At 42.9% G+C, this 21,626-nt stretch overlaps 2 protein-coding genes across 4 annotated transcripts; one reads left to right on the top strand and one right to left on the bottom strand.

Annotated features, from left to right (window-relative positions):
- Positions 1-8,483: 8,483 nt before the first annotated feature.
- On the bottom strand, positions 8,484-14,494 carry TFPI2 (tissue factor pathway inhibitor 2). 2 transcript variants are annotated; one of them, XM_027749229.2, is made up of 5 exons: positions 14,261-14,494; positions 13,975-14,154; positions 13,318-13,497; positions 11,898-12,071; positions 8,484-9,533 (listed from the first exon to the last, which is right to left on the bottom strand). In XM_027749229.2, the coding sequence occupies exons 1-5, from the start codon at positions 14,340-14,342 to the stop codon at positions 9,436-9,438; spliced, it is 714 nt and encodes a 237-aa protein (XP_027605030.2). In that variant the 5' UTR covers positions 14,343-14,494; the 3' UTR covers positions 8,484-9,435. The 2 variants fall into 2 exon arrangements, with proteins under 2 accessions (XP_027605030.2, XP_027605029.2); XM_027749228.2 differs by having other exon boundaries at positions 8,484-9,536; positions 14,261-14,481.
- A 3,235-nt stretch (positions 14,495-17,729) lies between these two features.
- LOC114002805 (guanine nucleotide-binding protein G(I)/G(S)/G(O) subunit gamma-11) lies at positions 17,730-21,542 on the top strand. 2 transcript variants are annotated; one of them, XM_027749083.2, is made up of 3 exons: positions 17,730-17,932; positions 18,068-18,171; positions 21,104-21,542. In XM_027749083.2, the coding sequence occupies exons 2-3, from the start codon at positions 18,076-18,078 to the stop codon at positions 21,227-21,229; spliced, it is 222 nt and encodes a 73-aa protein (XP_027604884.1). In that variant the 5' UTR covers positions 17,730-17,932; positions 18,068-18,075; the 3' UTR covers positions 21,230-21,542. The 2 variants fall into 2 exon arrangements, with proteins under 2 accessions (XP_027604884.1, XP_027604883.1); XM_027749082.2 differs by having other exon boundaries at positions 17,730-18,171.
- Positions 21,543-21,626: the final 84 nt, after the last annotated feature.

The following is a 21,626-nucleotide window of genomic DNA, read 5'->3' as shown; positions in this document are numbered from 1 at the left end:
TCTCTTTCATCTATATAAATATATATGGTATGAGCCATTGATTGTGTTTTAGTCCTCATGAAGAGGCCAAATGACAGCACTCAGATCTTTTAAAATTGCATATTTTTCAGTCAACTGTGTTCAGGGCTGACAGTTAGAGGCACTTGAAATTCCAGCTTTCCTCAAAGAGATTTTGCTCTTTGCTTCCCAGCCTTGGACCAGGAGCTCATTCCATCAACTAACCTTCAAGATCAAAAATGTTCTGGTATTGAGTCTTACTGGAACTGGAAGGAGCAAGTGAAAGGCTGTGTATTGCAGGAATCCAAACTATTCAGTATGTCAACACTGTTTGAAGAGCCACGTGTGCGTCATATTCTTGTTTGCAAGCTAATTAGATTGCTTGTTTTGAAAGATGGATTAATGAATTAATCACGGGGTGTGGTAGATGTTTTTTTGCTATTCTGAGACTGATTTAATATGAAGGGTTTTATTTTTTTCCATGTGTGATTCATTTCAGAACTGGAAAACACATAAAGTAGAAGTCAAAATGATAACTATGTTAAAAAATGGAAATTATAATCACTACCATCTTTGGCACAGCAAGCTTTCTTTTATGTTATCTAAAACTACAGATAGTACAAGCAACCATGGAAAGAGGGAATGATATGGAAGCTTTCTAGTTAATAAATCAAAGTTGAATGGAAAAGGGTGTGGTTTTGATTACACAAAATGCCAGACAGGTTTCTGGTTTGCAAATCTGAAAACAGGGGTGGTTCACATCTTGATATTTTCTCATACTGCAGCATTTATGGAATTTATACTATTTTTTTTCTTTATTCAAATTAATTAATTTTTGGGCAACCCCCAATGTTACAAAATTCTCTGCCCCAAATTTACGGATTCAAAGGCAGAAGGTAGCAGAGAATGGGATCTGCCCCAGTCTCTGCTCAGTCTCTGCTGGATTCTGCATGGATGGAGACACTCATTTCTGGCCAGTTCTCCAAGTTGGCTATTTATATGTGCATTTTTCGCTTATTTTCCTCTTTTTCAGCTTTCCCATTGTAGACAGCTGCCCACCTAATAGGCAGAATTCTTCACATCCTTTTCTTGGTGACCTAACCTGCTGAGTACTGCATGGTGAGATCCTGGCACTTGGCACACAAGAAGGGAAAGAGTCCTAATGTTAGGCAATGCCAAATTGTGTGATTCTGAGCAGGACATTTTGCATGAACTGTAAACCATCTGGTCTTCAACTGCTTTGAAAATGAGAGGTGAAACCAGATTTTCAAAGATATTTACTTTAATAAATAAAGATAGATAGAAATGTCCAAGAACAGGGATAAGGTACCCTAGACACTTTCTAAAAGTTCCTGGGAAATTCCCACTTTATCAGTAGGAGTTAGGCAGCTGGGCACTTATTAAAATCCCACAAATCAAACACCTTTGTAAATGCAGTCTTTGTTTCTCGATCCCTTCTGTTTTCACCTTTGCTGTACAAACACTCTCTGTACAGATACAGTATTGTGCAGTTCTTTACCCAGCAAGCTCCTTTTGGTTCTTCTTCATTACTGAAGCTGAAGAAATAACAGAGACCAAAGTACAGACTTCAAACTCTCCATTACTAGTAAAGGGGACATTGTAGAGGCCAAACATATGCATTAAGGCAGTGCACTGAGTCAAGGCAGTTTCACACCTGCTGATTAGGAAAATAAGCATTTTTCTTGAACGTTAACTAACTTTTAAATGGAAATTTAGCAGAAAAAAACCACCCAGTAAGACAGTCCTAATTATGTTTTGGACCATGATTATGCAAGCATCTGAAAGAGACATTATCAAACCTACTCCTCATGGAATAAGTTTGACCATAGTGAATGAATGCTACCAGTAATCTATACCACTGCTAGGTATGCATTTATTGCCATTTCTTGTCCCATTTGCTTAGTTTGAAAGCAGTAACATAGGGAAAGAGCGGTCACAGTCATTCAGCAGTTGCAAAAATATCACTCATGCTTTAGTGGGCTTTATGGAGCATTCAGTGCTGCTGAGATTTATTGCATCAACTGGAAAACAAAACTGTTATTATTTTATGTTTTCAGGTGTCTGAAGGTGAAAAACACTACCTTTTAGACTTGTTGACCAGTAGAGTGATGCATTTCAAAGCTCTATTAATATTCTATGCTCCCATGTGAAAGTCCAGATAGCTGAATTTTTGATTTCTTTTGCTTTTTGTATGTTGGTTGGTGTATAATAGTGCTGTAATATGACCATGTGGCCAACAAGTTTATCATGTAGTCCTCAAAGAATGTAAATCAATATTGTTCCTTGAAATAAAATATGCTGCTTTTATCACAGAGTATACTGTACAGAATAGACAGTGGGATGGATTTGCTAAAAGGGACAGGGAAGGAAGGCTCTGTCACTGGCCTCAGCATCACAGCAGGCCAGGTCATGTGGTGGGAGCCCCTCTGCTCACTCCTACTCTCCCTCTCCCTACAGCGACTTCCCCACCCCCATTCAGAGTGACACCCCCCAGCCCTGTGTTCCTGCCCAGGCCCTGCTCCTCTTGCTCTGTACCCTCAGCCCATGTCTCTTGCAGTGAGCTGCCTGTAGCTCTGCACAACACTGAGACAGATGTCCTCCTCAAATCAAAGCAATGCTCCCAGCACAGGCTGTGACTTGCACTGGGAATAGGGATTTCCCCAGGCAATGGCAATGTGAAGCGCCCTGTGTACCCAGAAGGATGGACTCTCTTGTATCCTTAGTTTTTCTGTGATGTCCTCAGAAAACTTATTTGCATTTTCAGCATTACTTCAGCTAAGACAGTCATTCATACTCATAGCAAAATTTGGGTTGAAAGGAGTTTGGAGTTCACCTGGCTAATAAGCACTGAGAACACGGTCGGGTCTGGCAGTTCCTTGTTTTTTCATGAACACGTTGCAGGCAGAGGCTGTTCAAGCGGGCAAAGCAGGAGGAAGTGCAATGAGTCAAAGAATGCTCTCCCCTCCTCCTTCCAGCCTAGGATTCCTTAGCCAGGGAATGAACATTGCTGCACGACTAGCAAAAATAGCTCTTGTGATCAGGAGGGAGAGTGTAAGAGCTGAGACTATCTTATTTTCCTCTGATTTACCTTTCTCAAGTGCTTAAGATATGACCCATCTCTTTTCTCTCCACAAAGCCATCTGAGCTGTTTCTCAGTGGCTTCTTCACAGAGCTGAGGGTTTCAGCAATAAATAGTTCAAGGGCATTTTGAGGCTCTGAGGTCTGGAGCCTCACCCTCTGCAGCTGAGACTCAGCACACTCCTCCCTAACACTTTATGGGCTGAAATCAGAAAGCAATTTTTGAGAAATCAGATTTCTCAAAACTGAGAAAAAAAACAAACTTCAATATTAAATGCTGCTGAATGCTCACTGTTGTATTCAAAGGCATTCATGTCTCTTCGGGATAGAAAAACAGCAGGTGTCTCTTCAAAAAATGAGGCAGTAAAGAGTTGGATGACTCTCTGTCAGCTCTATCACAATAGGTTTGGAAAGAGCTTCTTTATTGTATATCTGGAGATCAAGAACAGTTTTCCATCAGCATAACTGCAGAGTCTGTAATCTTTTTTGAGTCCCAGATTAAAGAAGAAAATATAAAATTAGAAAACAGAATAAGGTGAGATCTACTGCAGTGACACATTTATTTTTTTAGTCTTTCTGGCTTTAAAAAGTTTTATGATAATTAGAATCTATGTGATTCATACTTTACTGTTTTATTTTAGTACTGCTTAAGTTAATTCACACTAGAAGAATGCAAAATAGCTATTATGAGACCAGTTAAGGAACCCATTTTAATTGCCAGTACAAAAGTTACACTTAGGTGTCTACTAATGTATAATATATCAGAAGGAAGAATATCCAAGCTATCTGATGAAATTAAACCATACTAGGGAGATTTTAAATTTCCTCCTTCAATATAAACTGATCTCTAATTATCTGAACATTGATTTAGATTTAAAAAGAAGACTCTTGACAGAATTGGAAGCAACAAACCCTGATAAAACCTAATCAAGGAAATGCCTTTAATATTAAAAGAGACATTTTCCAGTGTTTTATAGAATAGGCTTCATAGCAGTTTTAGTTCTAATCCTATTTGAAGACATACTGGAGTAAAGCAGTGAGTTAGTTGCCCCACTAGAGCATGTAATCCTTCACATCAAACATCCAGCAACTCTGTGGGCACTAAAATAAAGGTCAAAAATTTTTTGTTTAGCCTTTGTTTATTTGCTTGCACCCACTGATGAGCACTGGCAAAGCAGAGCTTGGGTAAGGTAAATACAGGTGCTGCTGCAAGGGAATGCTGCTTTGTGCCAGATCATGTTTCTGCACTTAAAAGAGGTTACTGAAGTTTTTGGACTCACTCCAGCTCTTGTTGAAATCGTGGTAGGATCCCTTTGGCTGGCACAGGGGGGATTGTACAGGTTTCTTTTTCTCCAGTGCAGCAGCCTGGATCCATGAGAAAGAGTAAATACCATTTGTCATAACTGTTTTTCTCATGAGACTTCCCTCCTCCTTTCAGGGAGAAAGAGGAAAAAAGCCTTGCTAGTTATGCTGTTTTCTACTGGAGGTATTTTTATAAAATATTCTTCTTTAACATCAGTAAAACTCAAGATTCCTCCTTGTTGAAAATTACTGTGATGATGGGAAGCTCTTTTCTGCTTTGGTAATGCCAGTAAATGCCTTTACTCTCTTGCCTCTTTAAATAGCTTTTATTAGTATAATCTATCCTCTTTATCTTGCTTCCCACATACAAAAAAAATATCCCATAGACAATAGTGTTCATAAGCATTTATTACATACTATGAGTTTTAGTACTGCATTTCACACTAAGCTTTTAAAAATGTAAACAGGCATTGCCATCTTAGAAAAGATGCTGCAAACTTCCTGAGTACTACACTCCCTCCAAGAAAGCTCACTGAGCAAAACCATTGTAATTCAGATGGCAGATATATTAAAGAATTTAACTTATAGTTAATATATTAAGGTGCTTAATAAGGATTTGGCCTGAGAAAACAATAAGGCTCAATAATGCTGTATGCTCACCAGCTCAAAGTTCAGCCCCACCAAATCAGACAATGTGATGTGCTGTGAGCTGAAACTGCAAAAGCCTCCACACACAAGCAGTTAGGCACCTAATCCTATTTGTCTGGAAGACATCAGTTTTGCCCATATTCATCTGAAATTATGGTCACCGCTGCCAGTACAAAGGGAACCTTCATTAAAAGTGACTTGTTTTATTCCCACATAATAGATACAATGTTTTACATTTCATAAATTAGTCTTTAACTTGCCTGAACTGTCTCTCTTTTATAAATAGTTCAGTTCCCAGTATGAGCTGGGAATGCTCATTTCCAAATAATTTGGAATTTATAACTCATGGTCACATCAGAGGCTAACACATCAAACAGCATGCTTTTATGCATCTTGTTTACATAGATTACTTTTTAAATATCATTGCCGTTCATTAGGCTGTATATACTATGATTAACACCCTTCTCCTCAGCAATTAAGTAATTTATCAGATGATAGACATTACTGTACAGGACCACCATATACTGAAAAATAAGAGAAGCAAGTATCTCTGTGCTAATTATTGCCAGTGATAGTCTTTCTTTCTAGAAAGATAATGAGGCAGATTTTGCTTTCAATAACGCTAATGTAAATGCATAATAATTCTGGCACATACATAATGTGGTTCTTCCAGATTCACATAGTCATAGCTGGACTGCATTCATCCAGTAGAACAGATTTATTATCCCTGTCTGGATCAGAACAGCTGCCCTCAGCAGTATAGCTGACTTCAAGCTTAGGGATAAAATCTCTCATCTGTGATTTGAAACACAAGTTTAGGAATTTTTTTAATTTTTTTTTTTTTTTTACATGGCACATTATTTCTAATAGATGATTTTTTTTCTAAAATAAAGTTCTATGTTTTTCACCTCCTCAGCTGATGAGAAGTGGCAAAGAAACAGGGATGCTTCTGGCAATCAGAAATCTGACTCCAGGGATACAAGCTGAACTCATCGCCAGTTTGCTCCTAAAGTATGGAACTGCAAGAAAGCCATTTATTTGGCTAAATCACTGTTAAAATGAGATGGGCTGAATTCTGCTCACCATCATTTAGTTTATCAATAAAAATATTACCACAGGGATTCCACAATATTCCCCATGGATTTTTTTTCCTTTTCTCTTTTTGACACTTAAAATTCCACTAAAATAAAAAGATGAAGCTACTCTCCTACTCTTGAAATACTTTACAAAGCAATTTCTTGTCACAGATCTATGATGAAAAATCAGTGCAGTTTTTCATTTTTATGGAGCTTTTTATGTAGTTCTTTGCAAGTTAGCACTAAGAAATGAACTGAAATTATGGGTCATAATGAAAGTTAAAGAGCAGCAATGTTGCAATGCAGTTTATTAAAATCTGCTTATTCCAGCAACTACTTTTCAGTGGCAGGTATGACTGCCCCATGCAAATCACTAGTCATGAGTTTCAGTGGCAGTTTGCCTATGCAAGACAAGATGAACCCAAGTGATTATAATCCCTGCTTCCCTCCTCTGCAGTAGAAATTTGCACTGTGACACACACCACCAGATGCTGGACACTGGCTACTATAATAAAAGCTAATTTGCAGGATGGTATGGGCTGCGTTAATTTTCAACGTGGCAAAACACTAACAGTTGGCCCAAGCTTGGGCTGGTGTTGTTTCATCAGCAAACTGAAAAGGGAATTAAGTCATGAGTCATATAGAAGGCTGTAGATGATAATTATTTAGATTAGTCAAAGTCACAGCCGTCTGAAGGGATATTAGAGTAACCTAAGAATGTGAAGTAAAGCAGCACGGTGACAGCTGAAATTCTTTGTAGCTTAAAAAAAAGAAGGAAGAAGAGAATAAGGCATTTACCTGAGAATATGGTACAATTTATGGAATAGCTTCAATAAGGAACTGAAAAAACTTCCATGGCCTCCCTCTTTCCTCTTCCCCTGCCCCCTCATCCTCCTCCAGAATACCTGAGTCTGCTCACTAGGAAACCTTGTAAAAATTATGGGTTGCTTACATTAAATTTCTGCGTGATATGAGGTAGATAAGGGATTAAACCCCAAGCTTCTGAAATTACACTGAGTAGCAGTAAGCCCTCAGACTGTAAATTATGTTTTTCCTTAGAATTTAAATTATGTTTTTATTCAAGGAAAGAAAACACCTGCAGAGCAGCCACATTACAAAGGGCTGCAGTGGCCACTGCAGCATCCTGGGTGTGGCCCAGGCCATCAAGACAGCTCTCACTGAGCCCCTGATGGGGCACGAGCAAAAGAATAAACTCTTGGATCCCTTACAGGACACTAGCTGGGTATTGCATTGCTCAGGACATGTCATGATGTGGGACAAGGCACCAAATTACAAGACCAAAAAGTCTCCAGTGAGCTGGAGCTGCTCTCTTTAAATCTCAGGTCCACTTCCATTTTTGCATCCCATCCAAAGATACTCCTGTAAAAGTCAAAGATCCAGAGAGATAAGGAATAATACTAATTTCTCAAACATGTTACCAGAGACTATACTCTGGGGATGTTGTTAAAAGACAGTCATCCCCTACAGTTAAAAACAGTGTCTAAATTGAACTTTAACTTGTGAAACAGGCTTGTGTTTCTATAAGCCATGGTCAGAAATCTGCAACAAATGCAGCTACGCTGCCCCAAATACTAGTGTTAGATATGAAAAAATATTCAGAGGACACTCTGAGCTGCTGCTCTAAACAGCATGGCCAAAATTCACAACACAGAGGAAGTGATACAGGCAGTGCCGTGGCTCCTTCAGGGAGTTTAGACTAGCCCCTTTCTGTTTGAAGGCTGGTTACCAAAGAGGTTTGGCATAGGACAAACACTTAAAACTGTCACTAGTTACCTGCAATTTTCTATCACAGAGTTTCCTCATTCATCTGCAATAAGCAATAGATTAATTGAAATAAGAAAGGTTTCTGAGACCAAGAACTAAAAAACTGTGGCAAGCACAGACAACTGCTTTAATTAAAAATCCAGCAACGAGAGAAACATCTGTAAGAAAACAAATCTTGACTAGTTTGCCCATCATGTTGCCTCTCTGAAATGGGTATAAAGTACACATCTGAATTTTTCTATCTGAGAGCCATGTAGTTTCAAGCAAGCAATGTGTTACCCAGATAGTGCAACATTCAACTGGAGACCCAGCAGCAAACAATCAGCTTAACTAAACACCCCTTTGAGAGCAGCTCTTTAGAGAGCCAGCTGAGCCACAAAAACTGCTGACATCTATGCAATTTATTGGCTTTCTTCAAATGAAGACCTCTGTATAAGGAAACGATTCAAGAGACAACTAAACTCTGCTAGTCATAATTAGCAAATAATAGGTTCCATTACACATACTGGTGTATATAACTCATATAATGACAGACCAAGCTCTCTTTTTCTCAAAAAACATTTTATTAACATTACTTACAAATTTATATTTAGAAAATATTTAGGTGAAATAAATTGAAATTCAAACTTTACTGAAATACAAAACATATAAGAATGTGCAATATCACCATAGGCATAATCTACCATAAGAAATAAAACAGTGCCTTCAAAAGAGGGATTACACTTTTGCAGAAGCTTCTGCTGTTCTGCTCTAACAGCCACTGCATTAACACAAATATCAAGATCCTCTGCAGATGTAATCAGCATAAAATCAGTACAAATATGCTGATTTATGTCATACAAGAATCTGGAGTGTAACTTAACAGAAATTTCAAATGTCATGAAAGGTAATGGCTACATTGTTATTTTAATACTCAACTAGCTTATTCATTGCCTTTGTCAGAGTGTTTATCAATGTATCCCTACTCCCAGTTCTCTCTTGTCCGATGAACTGGACTCAAGTTTATACTTCTACTGTTATGAAGACTTCTGAAAGCTTTGACTATGAATGTTAACTGTAAAAGACAGTCCATTTAAATGATAGTGCCAAAGTGTGTAAAATGCCAGGGCAATAAACCTCTGAACATACTTTTGAAATGTTCCTTTTCTTTAGCAAGCAGAGGACGCCAAAAAAAAAATCCATGGTAGACTTTAACTGTTGTTCTCTTCTTAGTTATTCTAAGAGACAATTGACTTTTAAAATTTTAATTGATTTGCAACAGCTGAAATATTCTCCTAAGGCGGTAGTAATATTCCCCCATAAAAACATGGAAATCTAAACACCTGTCTTTGCAAAGACAAGAGAGCAGAAGAACCAAACTTAGGTTCATTCCTCTATTAAATGCAGTTCTTTATAAAACAGTAAGTTGGATAAAAATTAGTTCTGAAAGACAGAACCATGTCAGTATAAAACTGTGTGGAAACTACCTTACAAAAGAATAAAGTGGAATCAACAGAAGGTGTTTCAAACATCCAAGTGCACATCAGCTTTAAGACTTCTGGTTATACACCTGAGGTTTTTTAATCAGTTTTCTCATTTTTCTGCGAGATACACTCATTGGCTTGTTGATTCTCGGTTTCTGAGTCCCTGCTAACAAAACAAAGGAGGGATTTAAGGAAACAGCATGACAAAACTGTTACTACTCTTTATTGCTTGCAGGGGGTTTTTTCATGTTATGCTGTTCTAACAGTTGTCCAATAATAACAAACAAATCAGAAACTGTAAAATGTGTTTTGCACACCTTATTCTCACACACTGTAAGATCTCCAATGTGTTCACCTTTGGTACTGGAATCCTACTTTGCTGCTCTTTTCCTGAGCAGTCATCAAAGTCTTATCTAGCTGTCCTTATCCAGTAAAGCAGAATGAAATTAAATACACTGCTCTCCCTAAAAAAAAAAAATAAAAACCTAACAACCAAACCAAAAACCATACACAAGTAAAAAAACTCAAATTATCATTACATTTCTCTGAACAGTGGGGAAAAGGCTAAAATATAACCGGTGCTTATGGGAGATCAAGAGATGAAATGTGGTTTCTGCACAAAACTCAGAGAAGCTGCAGAGTGGCCTAGGACAGTCAGAGTTAATTCCAGAAATGCTTACAAAGGCTGCATGAAACGTTTGAGTGCAGTTCAGAAAACACTTTTGATAGAAAATCTTTGTCTTTTTGCTACTTATATACTAGCAGCAGTTCTCAATCCTTTTGCTGTCACCCCAATGCATTTTTCTTTTCCAATATAAACTTTTTTGAAATTAAATTAATCAGAAACCTTTTCACTTAAAACACTATAGGTGAATTTAGTGAGCAGTTGTATATTTGCACAGGGAAGGTCAACTGAATTCAACTTGAGACTCCAGAAGGTAACAAGAAAGATGCTGAGGAGGAAATTCTGGGAGTAGGACAGGAGTGGCTTAAGTTGCCTGAATTATTTGCTTAATATTGCCATGCACTCCCAAGCTATAGAAATGAATATGTACAGCAGTACATTAATTAGCACTAATTATGCCCTTAACTTTGGTCTTTGGCTGTACCAAGCCTTACTGAATTGTGAAATTCAGAAGTTGGTGAAAAAGCTTATAACTGATACTTGATGTTTGGCTATCCTGGTGCTCCAGTTACCAGACAGACAGTGTTTCCCTACTTCTTTCTTCCACAAAAAAAAAAGTGAGGAAGAAAGAACATGCAGGTGGATCTGGCTGGGCATGGGCAGGGATAGAGCATGGAGGTCAGACACTGAAGAGGCAGTTTCCTTCCTCCTCTCTCCCTGCACACTCCAGACTGGAGCCTGGCCCTACCACTTCACAGGTACTAATAGATGCAAATTAGATAATCGCAAGCATCTGAGATAAACTTAGCATGCTATTAAAGACTCTCTTATAATACTACAACGGCAGAGACACACTCAGACTTGTCATCCACAGAAATATTAATGTCATGACTAACTGGCAAGCAATATTTTTATTTCTGAGGACAGTGCTTGGGGTGCAATCCTTGTCCCAGCTCTTGATTTCCCGAAGAATTGTCTTCCAACTTAAGACTTCAGATTACATATCTTCAATACTGAAGTACTCCACTCTCATGCATTTCATGTTTAAAACAAAGCTACCTTTAAAGTTTTTCTTTTTTCCTTTTTTCCAAAGGCAATGTACATGCTAGATACAGTCTTAAATTCTTTTCCCATTAGTATCAATTTTTAAAATACTGTGCTGTGTCTGCTTCCTGAATCTTCCAGGGAACAACACACAATTATGCTTTTCTCTCTCTCACTTATTTTCATATTAAATGAGTTAAACTAGAGTACTAAAACTTTCAATAGCTGGTATGAACATATGACTGCAAGTAAAAGCATAACTCTTTTGATTTACAAGCACAGCCAGTAGCTGGTTTAAATAAAACCATTAGGAAAAATCTATTATCATTCCAAGCCTTCCCCCCAAGGCCACAGAAACAGTTTACTCAGCACAATTAATGAGGCAGAAATCTTTAGTAATGGGAATAGGAAATGGGAGTTAACAGCAGGGAATCGAGGTAGGATGGTAACTTCTGAAAATACTAAGGGAAAAGGTAAATTGATTTCACAACTCACTTTCATCTTATTTAAAAAATATGCAGAATAAAAAGATATATTAATTAGTGTTCATGCAGGTACTGAGCAGTTTAAAGATTGATTCCTTGCGGGCTCCAGTAAGTAAGTGGGCTCAGTCTTTTTGTGTGGCCTTCTCTACACTTCATTAATATATGGTGTAACCACCTCCATTGCACTGATCTTGCCAGAAGGACTTGCATTGCTTTTCAATTTTCCCTGAATGTGAAAACATCAAGTCCAAAATGCAAAAAGCATACCCCTGTAGCAAGCCAAGGCAAGTAAAAGAACACTGCGAATACTGGTTGCTGTCCGTGGATTGCTTTACCTGCTTATGATTGACCAAATACAAAAAAAAAATCTTACCTTTTCTACAGACATTGTAGCAATCCGTTTCAGTAACAAAGTTATTGGCATTTCCACCACAGCCAGTGTATCTGAACTCCTTACATGATTTAGTCTTGGCATCATAGTAATAGCGAGGCACAGAAGAGGAACACAATCCTTCATCCTTAGGGCTATAGCATAGCAAGGGACCAGCTTGGGAAAAAAAAGACAAAGTAAAACAAAAGAGAGAGGAAGAAAAATTATATAAATATAATCTCTGGGCATGGCTTCTTAAAATTTACCCTGCAATAAATTTTGTGTCTAAACTGCTTTTTTTCCCAGTGAATTGACATGACTATTATTGAAGACTTCAGAGACTTACTGCATCTAATTCCTGTGAGTTGCGAATTTGAGAAAGCAACAGATCAGCCCAGAAAACAGGATTATTGTCCCACAACTGAAATTCATCAGCTCTGCCCATTTGTGGTGCCATGCATACAATGGTTGAGATATTTACATAGTCTTATTCCTTGTATATAGAAATATAACAATACTTTCAGTGGAACAACCTCTGTAGAGAAAATAAAGGCACTATTTTGCTATGATTTTGCCAGCAAATTCTGTATGCTTTCAGCAAAAAATACAAATTCCACCGCTTTTCTCAAAAGAATCATGTTTCATTTTGCCTCAACAAAATTTTACTTTTCCTGCTGTAAACCTTTTATCAGCTCACTGGATGTGTAACAGAAATTAAAAATAATTCATCATTTACCTAAGAAAATGCTGACAGTCTGTCATCAGTCACAAATAACTGTCATCAAGCACTAATAAAGGTTAAGCAGTGATAGCTTTGAAACATTCTGGTAGATCTCTCTTCTTCAAAGATCCTATCTTGCACTGGACATTAACCTGGTGGTCATGACAATGCTTAGCTATAGTCACCTGCTCATAGTTACAACCTTTCTTATTTAAAGCTTGTATGGAGAGACAGTGAAGAATCACATCAGGCAAAACTTCTATCAGAATCTGAGCTGTTGAGTGCCAAAAACCCAAGCCTCCTAACACCATCTCTCAGGCCTGAATTTTAGAAAGGCACTTCTGCTTTATATTACAGTATCACTGCCCTGAACACGACTGCCACAATGTCTGACACATCTGCCTCAACACAGATCTCCAACCCTGTTATTTCCCTTCAGCTACACCTGTACCTTGACTCTAGAAGTCAAGAAATCAGTTGCATGTAGCCGTGGAAGTATTTAGGCCACAGCATTTTTGCTCTTTCAGTAACAGCTGAGACAAGTAACACATTAAAATTAATGTGGACAATATAAACTTCTGCTTCACAGAAGTCTTCAAAATTACCACTGCATGGGTATCCAGAGGAAAATATCAAATAAAGTATCATGTTCATATCACTTTTAAATCATCTATTTTATTAAAAATTTGGAACAACCATTACTTCTTTCTGGCAGACAGTGGTCCACACAAGACTGCAAATCTCTGAAGTTGTTGCCATTTCCATAACAGCCACCGTAGATGAATTCCTCACACCTCATTGAGCTCAAGTTAAAGGCATATCTTCTCAGATAACTCCTGCAAGGTCCTCCATCAGCCTCCAACCGGCATAATTTGGGCACTTCTGCAATAGAAATAATTTCATCCTCTGTAAAATCATTCTTCACAGAGAGAACAACATGGTAGTGTAGGCAAAACATTATTACTCCAGCTGTAAGCAAGTCCCAGCTTGTCCCACCTGCATTCTTTAATAAAGTGGGATAAGATTTACAGGAGGAATCTGATGCATTGATTAGCCAGTAGCTGCAATATTAAATTCCGGCAATAGATAAATTCCACATGTCATCTCTGAGACAACTCATTCTGGTTTCTCTGCCTAAAATTGACATCAGCAAGAAGCAGCAACAAGCAGGAGGGACATCACTTGGACTCGATGATCTTAAAGGTCTTCTCTAACATTAACAATTCTACGACTCTATGACACACCGGGTGGGTTCAAAGCATCCCGCAAGCTGCGCAGCCTCCCCGGTGTCCCCGCAGATCCCCTCTAGCCCCCTGCCACCCCAGGGCGCTCTGGGGCACTGCCGGTCCCTGGACTCACTCTTGATGGTCCAGCAGTTTTTCTCGCAGTCGTCGAAGGTGAGGAAGTTGTTGGCGTTGCCGTAGCAGCCCCCGTAGGTGAACTCCTGGCAGCTCTGCGTGTGCCTGTCGTAGTACCAGCGCGGCACCAGGGCGCGGCAGGGGCCGTCGTCGGGGGGCAGCAGGCAGGCGCGCTGCTTCTCTGCGGGAGATACCAGCGGCTCAGGCCACTGCCGGCACAGGCGGCCCCAGCCCTCCGCAGCCCCCCACGTGTCCCCCGCGGGGTCCCGCCGAGCGCCCGCTCCTACCTGTGAGGGAGCGCTGCGCCAGGGCGGCGCAGGCCAGCGGCAGCAGCAGCGCGGGCAGCGGCAGGCGGCGGCCCGTGTCCATGTCGCGGTGGCCGGGCGGCAGCAGCGTCCTGAGAGCGAGCGGCTTGGACGGCCCGACGGCAGCGCTTTATATGCAGCGAGGCGGCTGCCCCGGGCCGCCTCCCTCCTTGCGCATGTGGTGGGAGGGGAAGGTCTGATTCAGCGGGGCAGGAGGTCCCCGCTGACCCGGCCGCCACCGGGGCGCGGCAGCTGCGCGCCTGCGTGTGCCCGGGGGGCGCGGGCAGCCCCCCCTGCCCCGCCGCCGTCGGGGGGAGCAGCGAGATCAGGCGGGGGGCACCGCCGGGGCTGGCTCCACGCCGGGCTGCACCGCCCATGGCGGAGGAGCTCCCGCTGCGTGGCTACGGGGAGCTGGCTGGGGTCCCCGGCGGTCCCGTCCCCCGCCCTCCTCACATTACGGGATGATGCTCAAAGAGCATTTCCTGTTAATCACGGCGAAATGCGCGACGGGTCACTTAGCGAAAGCCTTCTCTACCCGCCCCGTCGCCGTCGCCCCCCTGAGGCCGCTCTCTTTTCGGAGGCTCCGGGTAGAGGGCGGTGGGACGCCGAAAATCAAAGGCTTAGGCTGCTGCAAATCCTGATACAGCTGGATCAAGTACAGGCTGCCTAGCGAGTGCCACTGAAGCAAACGCGCGTAATTAGTTTAATACTGTTGTGTAAAACGCTGATGAATTTGAGAAAACCGAAGCATCGTCAAAGAGCTTGGATTCTGGGAAAACCCATGGAGATGAATCGATGACACCTCTGGCCAGTGCAAAGAGAGATGGATTTCAGGAAATATCATGACTCGGTTTATTCTGCAGATTTTAATCCCACTAGGTAATGGGTTGTGATCAGGGGAAGAAAGGGATGAGCGGCCGAACAGCATACTTTTCCCTCTCTAATCTATTAGAGACATTACATTAATTAGTGTTTACACCAGATAGAGTTCAGTAAGAGAGATAAGAGTGGCTGCAAATTAGGCGTGCTCTCCATAGATAACAAGAAGATAATCTGATCTCCTATTGTTCTTCTCTGCTCCCTTTACAGCAAGGGCGTTGGCCAAAGCCCTGCAGGCCGGCGCTGCTGCCGATGGGGTTGAGATACAGGGCCCTGGAAATCTGTGGCCTGCAGGAAAGCAGCAGAGTCCGTAGGGGCTGTAAGGAGGGGGAACTTAATAGCACCCTGATTATTTCAGGAGCTGACTTTCTCTCCATGACTTCTCTGCTTTTCTTATATCATGAAGGATTACAACTTAGTTTTCTGACATAATTTTAATTTTCTTAAAGGCAAGAAATGAGTAAATTTAATCCCTACCCCACCTACATGTCTTCTGAAAGGATATGAATGGCACCTCTTCCTCTCTTTTTTTAGCACTGTTCCTTTTTTTTTAGAATCTCCAATTGCCAAAGGATAAGTGGGTGCTTTAGTGACAAGAAAATAAACCCTAGTACAGTTTGAGTCATCACTGTGGGACACATCTGCCATCCTTTAGTATTTTATAGCTACAACTGTTACTAACAGGTGTCCTCATTTTTAGGGAATTTGCTCATCTTATTAGGCAGAACAATTATATTAAAGTTTATGTCCCTCTGGCAGGAAAGAACAAACAAATAAAAAAAAATGTACATTTTCTATTTCCAGAAGAAAGCAAAAAGTCATCCTTCTAATACTGGAAATTCTCAAGTGATTTTAATATGATGGTCTTTAATATGATGTCCTAGACTGATGTGCTTTGGTTTTCATAATTTTTTGAGTTGCAAACAAAGTAATTGAAATACCACTTAAAATAATAGCAGCAAAGTGAATGCTATAATGCAAACACCATTTTCCATATTTTTCATTTCCTCTGTGCACACACCAATCAAAGTGTGAGCTAAACCACCTATCCATCAATGCTGCTTTTTAGCTTCTCCTTTGCTATAACTCAGATTAGGTAAATATCTGTAAAAATAAATGAAATACAGTAAAAGTTAACACAGCAAGTGGTAGAAAGTCCATTACTGACTACTGACTCCATCAACAGAGCTAGTCATGTCAGCAGACAGCTCTCTGGAGGCTTTCCATTACAGAGCTATGGATACCAAGTTCTTCCCACCCTAACTAGGTCAACGGTGTACCAGAACCCGCCTTCAGCTCACTCCCGCACCTTTGCCCACCACCACCACATCACATGCTCTCTGCCTCTCCACACCACAGTGCTTCTGCTCCTGCAACAGCCCTGGCCTCTCTAAGACTCTGGCTGGCCAGTTCCTTCCTTCTGTTTTGACTGGCCCAGGACCAGCAGCTGGTGGAGTTTGGAGATGCAGCTGTCAGTGTAGATTATGCGGGTGTAGAAGTTGCATATCAACAGCTGGGAATGGGGAGATAATGGACAGAGGGAGAAAAACTGATTTCAGTGAACTGGCTAAAATAAAAGGAATACGGACCCCAAGAGCACTATAGGAAGAGCACTGGAGAAGAAAGATGTAAATCTTACATACTGCAGACAGCTGCTTACATCTGGTGAGTGGGGAGAGGAGGAGAAATGAGTGTATTTAATAGGAAAAAAAGAGTTGGAAAGAGAGAAGGGTGATTGCCTATATGGACCTTTGAATTGCTAGATAACAGAAGGCCTACAAGCCCATTTTAATGGCCTGCAGCTATGATCTGTCTGAAGGGTCCTGAGTTCTGCCTCCAGTGGTATTGTAGGAAAGCAGTTGCTAGGATGAGTGATGCTAGGGGCTGTACAAATAGGCAGGAACCCTGTTCTAAAGAGCATAGCACCCTATTTGGTATCTAGACCTCAAAGCTGTATGCAACCACAGGTGAAGAGTTTCCTAGCTCTTCTTGTGTCTTCTGAAACCCTCACTTCTCTTATGTGGAGTACTCCACTCTCAACACTTCTCCTAACTCCATGATTCCAGAGACCCTTGATGCAAGCCAGACACAATAACTGTCTCATGCAGAGCTGCAATTCTGCTTTGCAGACACATCTACCAACAAAAGTTGCTGTGTCTGGCATTGATGGGCTGGCTGCCTGATGGGTAAATTAACATCAGAGTTGGTTCCTTCCCCTCTCTACCTTTTCAGTCCAGTCCCTCCGTGATGGTAATGCACAAGTATCAAGGAATGTGCCCATGCAAACCACCTGCTTCTACCCTAGCTGCTGGGCAGAGTAACACAGAGCCAAAGGATGCTGGTGGCATGGAGAAGCATGAGACATTGCGATGGTCAGAAGGTGGAAGAGGAGAAGGAGGTGTCGGGGAGAAAGATTTCACAGCTGGGCCAAATCCCCCAGCCGACCTCGCTGCGTTTTCTCCGCAGCAGTGGTGAAGAGGGAGAGGCCGGAGAGATCAGCACAGCAGGGTCCTCCAGCTCCCAGCTCCTGCCGCCGGTGCGGCGGCGGGACCGAACGCACTGCCCGGGGCCGCTCCGGGACGGCCGGACCTCCCTGTGCAGGCAGGGCCCGTGTCAACGCCCCGGCAGCGGAGTCGGCCCGGACGGCGGGCTCTAATCCGGTTAGGGGGGATTAGCGTGGAGGTTTAAAGGCCGGAGCGGCACGGAGAACGGGTGCGGGCGCGCCGGAGAGGAAGCGGTCGCCGCCGACCAGCGGGGCAACTCGGACGGCAGCGTGTGAGTGAGCCCGGGGGCGGGCCGGGGGCGGCCGTCCCACCGCTCCGCCACCGCCCGGGGGCTCCGGCCCGGCGCCCTCGCTGCCCAGACGTAACCTTTTGTTGTCCCTCTCTCCCTCCCTGCGCGCTTTGACAGTGTAGACGATGCCAGCCATCAACATCGAGGACCTGAGCGAGAAGGACAAACTGAAAATGGAAGTGGAGCAGCTCCGGAAAGAAGTGAAGCTGGAGAGGCAGCCGGTGAGCGGGCGCGGAGAAAGGACTCGAAGCTGCCCTGCCGCCGGGGCGGACGCCAGGGCCGGGGCTGGGGCGGGGAGCAGCCCGTTCGTCCCCGGACGGAGGTGCGGGGGCTCATGAGGCGGCCAGGGGCACGCTGGAAGGGCGGCGGGGCCGGGGGCGGCGAGGCTGTGAGAGCCGCTCCTCCGGAGAGCCCTGGATGTTTTGGGATGGTTTGCACCGACGGCTCCTGCCACCCGCTTTGGAGCAGGGGTCGGGGACAGCGTTGTCGGCACGGCACCGCTAACACCGCGTAGGTCCTTCCCAGGGGTGACTGTGGAGCGGGGGGAAAGGAGCGCACCACCGCGGGAGAAAGCGCCGCGAGAGGCTGGCATGGGCGCGCCGGCCGCGGCCGTTCCCGGTGCATTTGGCACCCCTTGGCTTCCCCTCCCCGCGAGACCCTGGAGCTCAAGGCCGGCACAAGGCAGCCCTGCCAGGCGAGGGAGGAGCACGTCGCGCTGTGTTCCTCTCCTCTGTAGACAGAACGCGCTGGGACCTGTCGGTGCCAGGAGATGGGTGCTGTGCGGCGGGAAGCCCTGCCGCGGCACCGCTCTCTGCCTCGGCTTCCCTCTTCCTGCGCTATGCAGTTCCCGGGCGGAGGGCAGGAGCCAAAAGGCTGCCGGTGCGGAGCCGTGACCCGCCAAGCTTTGTCCCATAGAAAAGTTGTGCTTTTAGACATTTATACTGATTGTTCCTTTCCACAGGTGAAGTACTTTCCAGTTAAATGTTTGTGGTTTTCTACATTTTCTATAAATGAAAGACATGTAGAACTGATCTTGCTGTGAAGCTAATATTCTTTTTTTTTCTTATTCTGCATGCCAGAGAAGCAAACTACACCTAAATAAACACTTCTAGTTAGGACTAAAAATACATTTATATGTGGGAATCAGTGGCATTAGTCACACTAGTTACTAATCACCTGTCTAGGTGTTTAGCCCAGAAAATAAGAACGCCAGAGTTACATTTTAGCTGTGAGTTAGGTATTGGTGATTGTAGGTGTTATGGTATAGTCTAAAGCTCCAGCAGTGTTGAGGACTTGATATCGAACTACTATAGATAGCAATATCATCCCTCAGAGAGTTCCCAAGCAACTGAAATTTACTCTGCAGGAGCTAAAGGTTTTATGTTATTATTATTATTCATTATTATTAATAATAATATTAATTATTAATAATTATTATTATTAATAATACTTGTCTACATTTTCAAAATAAACCAAAAGCCTGATCACTTTAGGGAAACGGATATTTTAGATTCACCTGAAGTAAAGCACAGACAGCATGCTCAGTTTTACCAGTGCATTGTAACAGAAGTTTCACTGTGAGAATGAAATCTGTGTTATAGTCACCACAGTCCCCTGGTACGTGTATGGTTGGTACAGGGACAGGGAAATGCAGAAGCCACACTTCTGTTGTTACCAAAAGTAAAAACTTTAGCCAAAGTTTTCTTGACTCCTTCCTATACCTTTACAGCACAAAAAGGAAGTGTCCTTTTGAATAATTTTTTGAATGAATAAAAATGTTTGAACGTGTATTTAAGCAGGCTTTTTTTTCTTATAAATGAGAATGATCCTGGTAATGCTGACTGAAGTAAAACAAACCTTGGGCCTGCATAGACTTTGGAGCACAACTTTACTATGGGATAAGGTGCCCCAATTTGAATGAACAGGGTTTGCAAGGTAGAGAAGAGTAAGACATACAATGGGATTTGTAGGTCCAAAGGCAGATAGATTTTATTTTATACACTGTTTAACTGGGAATTAAGTCTATTCTTTCTGATGGCTTAAAGCTTAATTTTGCACAGGTCGTGCTCTGTTGTCTGTGATAGAGCAGGCAAATTCATTGGTTCTCTTGTTATAGTTCTACCTATGAAGTAAAATGTAATTAACAAAGAAGGTAAAAGGCCTTAAATTAGAAATACTAATAATCTAGTGGCCTGGCCAACAGCTGGTTCCTGCTGCTGACGCTGCATAGCTGTGCCACTGCAGGGACTGTGGGTAGGAAGGGAGGAGGTGGGGACAGAGCAAGAGTGTGTCCTCAGGCATGTCAGGTATTCGAGCATCTAAGGACAGTTTCTGCTGACACAGGGAAAGGAAGCAAGAGGAGTTTGTGGATAAGGAACCTCTGGAGCTCGTGAGATTCGCTTGTGCACTCTCATGCTCCCCAGATACTGTCACTGCATGTTCTCTTGTCTCAGTGAACAAAAACTGAACACGTTTCTTCTCCACGGGCAGGTTCTGTGCAGGCTTACCTACATCAGTGCTAGTTTGCTATGAATGCCACGCATAGTGTTATGTGTATTATGTTCTCTCATAACAAAATAGACTATTCTATTAACTATTGTTCAAAATAACCCCGGGTAACCTGTAAGTATATTGTCTTTCCCAGTCAGGTCTTTACTGTCACTCGAGATGCATCGTTGCTCTAGTAGAACCACAAAGTAAGAATTTGTATTACCACTGAAAAATCACTGCTGAATGTTTTGTTTGGGAAAAACACGTAAAGACATGAATACTTTAAAGCTGAATTGAAAGTTACTGACCCTGAAACCATTGACCGTAAGTCATGCCAATGCTTAGGAAGAGTGTGATCTGCAGCTTAATAAAACTACGTTGGATAACTAAGTTTATGTAAACTTAAATGCAAGTTTAAGTACGCAGCAGCTGCTGTTACAAGTGGCATATACATTCCCAGAGATACTCACATGTTCTGTGAATATCAGACTATGAAAAAAGAGGAAAGAAGCTGAGTCTGCATCTGCTTAGTGCTTGCTCTGTGGTCAGATGTTTTATGCTTGGCGGGAAGGTAAATGAGAAGTTGTGAATTCACGGGTTTCCTCCTCTGATGTTCATTAGCTCCGGTCATAACGCAGCTTCTTCTCTGTCCTTTCCCTCGAGGTGTCCAAGTGCTCCGAAGAGATCAAGAACTACATCGAGGAGCGGTCGGGCGAAGACCCGCTGGTGAAGGGGGTTCCCGAGGACAAGAATCCCTTCAAGGAGAAGGGAGGCTGTGTCATCGCTTAGAAGAACGGCCCCTGCGCCTGCCCCCGGAGCAGACATTGCTCCTATACCCCTACGGAGTCACTAGCGTGTCCCTACCGCCACCGGTCCGTGTTGAACAGGCACAGGAGCGGATTTCTTGTTATTTTCTATTTCTCCTTACAAAAATACAGAAACCCACCCGAAAGCTGCCGAGACCCGCACAGGCCGCTCAGCAGGGCCGGCTGTGCCCTGCTCCCCGGCGGGGCCGGCTCCTGTCGCTGCGCGGGGCCCTTTCGCCACCCGCTTGTCGGTCGCTTCATGGCTGTTCGTTGGCATTAAAGAAAACCTGCCGTAACCCGAGAGCTACCGTGGCTTGCTGCGGGGAAGAGAGGAGCGGGAGGAGGGAGGGGACGGGACGGCGCGGGGCGGGGCAGGGGTT

Source organism: Pipra filicauda, unplaced genomic scaffold (assembly GCF_003945595.2).
Source record: "Pipra filicauda isolate LSUMZ 115617 unplaced genomic scaffold, ASM394559v2 scaffold66_size7647185_pilon, whole genome shotgun sequence".
Classification (NCBI taxonomy): domain Eukaryota; kingdom Metazoa; phylum Chordata; class Aves; order Passeriformes; family Pipridae; genus Pipra; species Pipra filicauda.
This window is presented reverse-complemented; position numbering and strand designations above follow the sequence as displayed.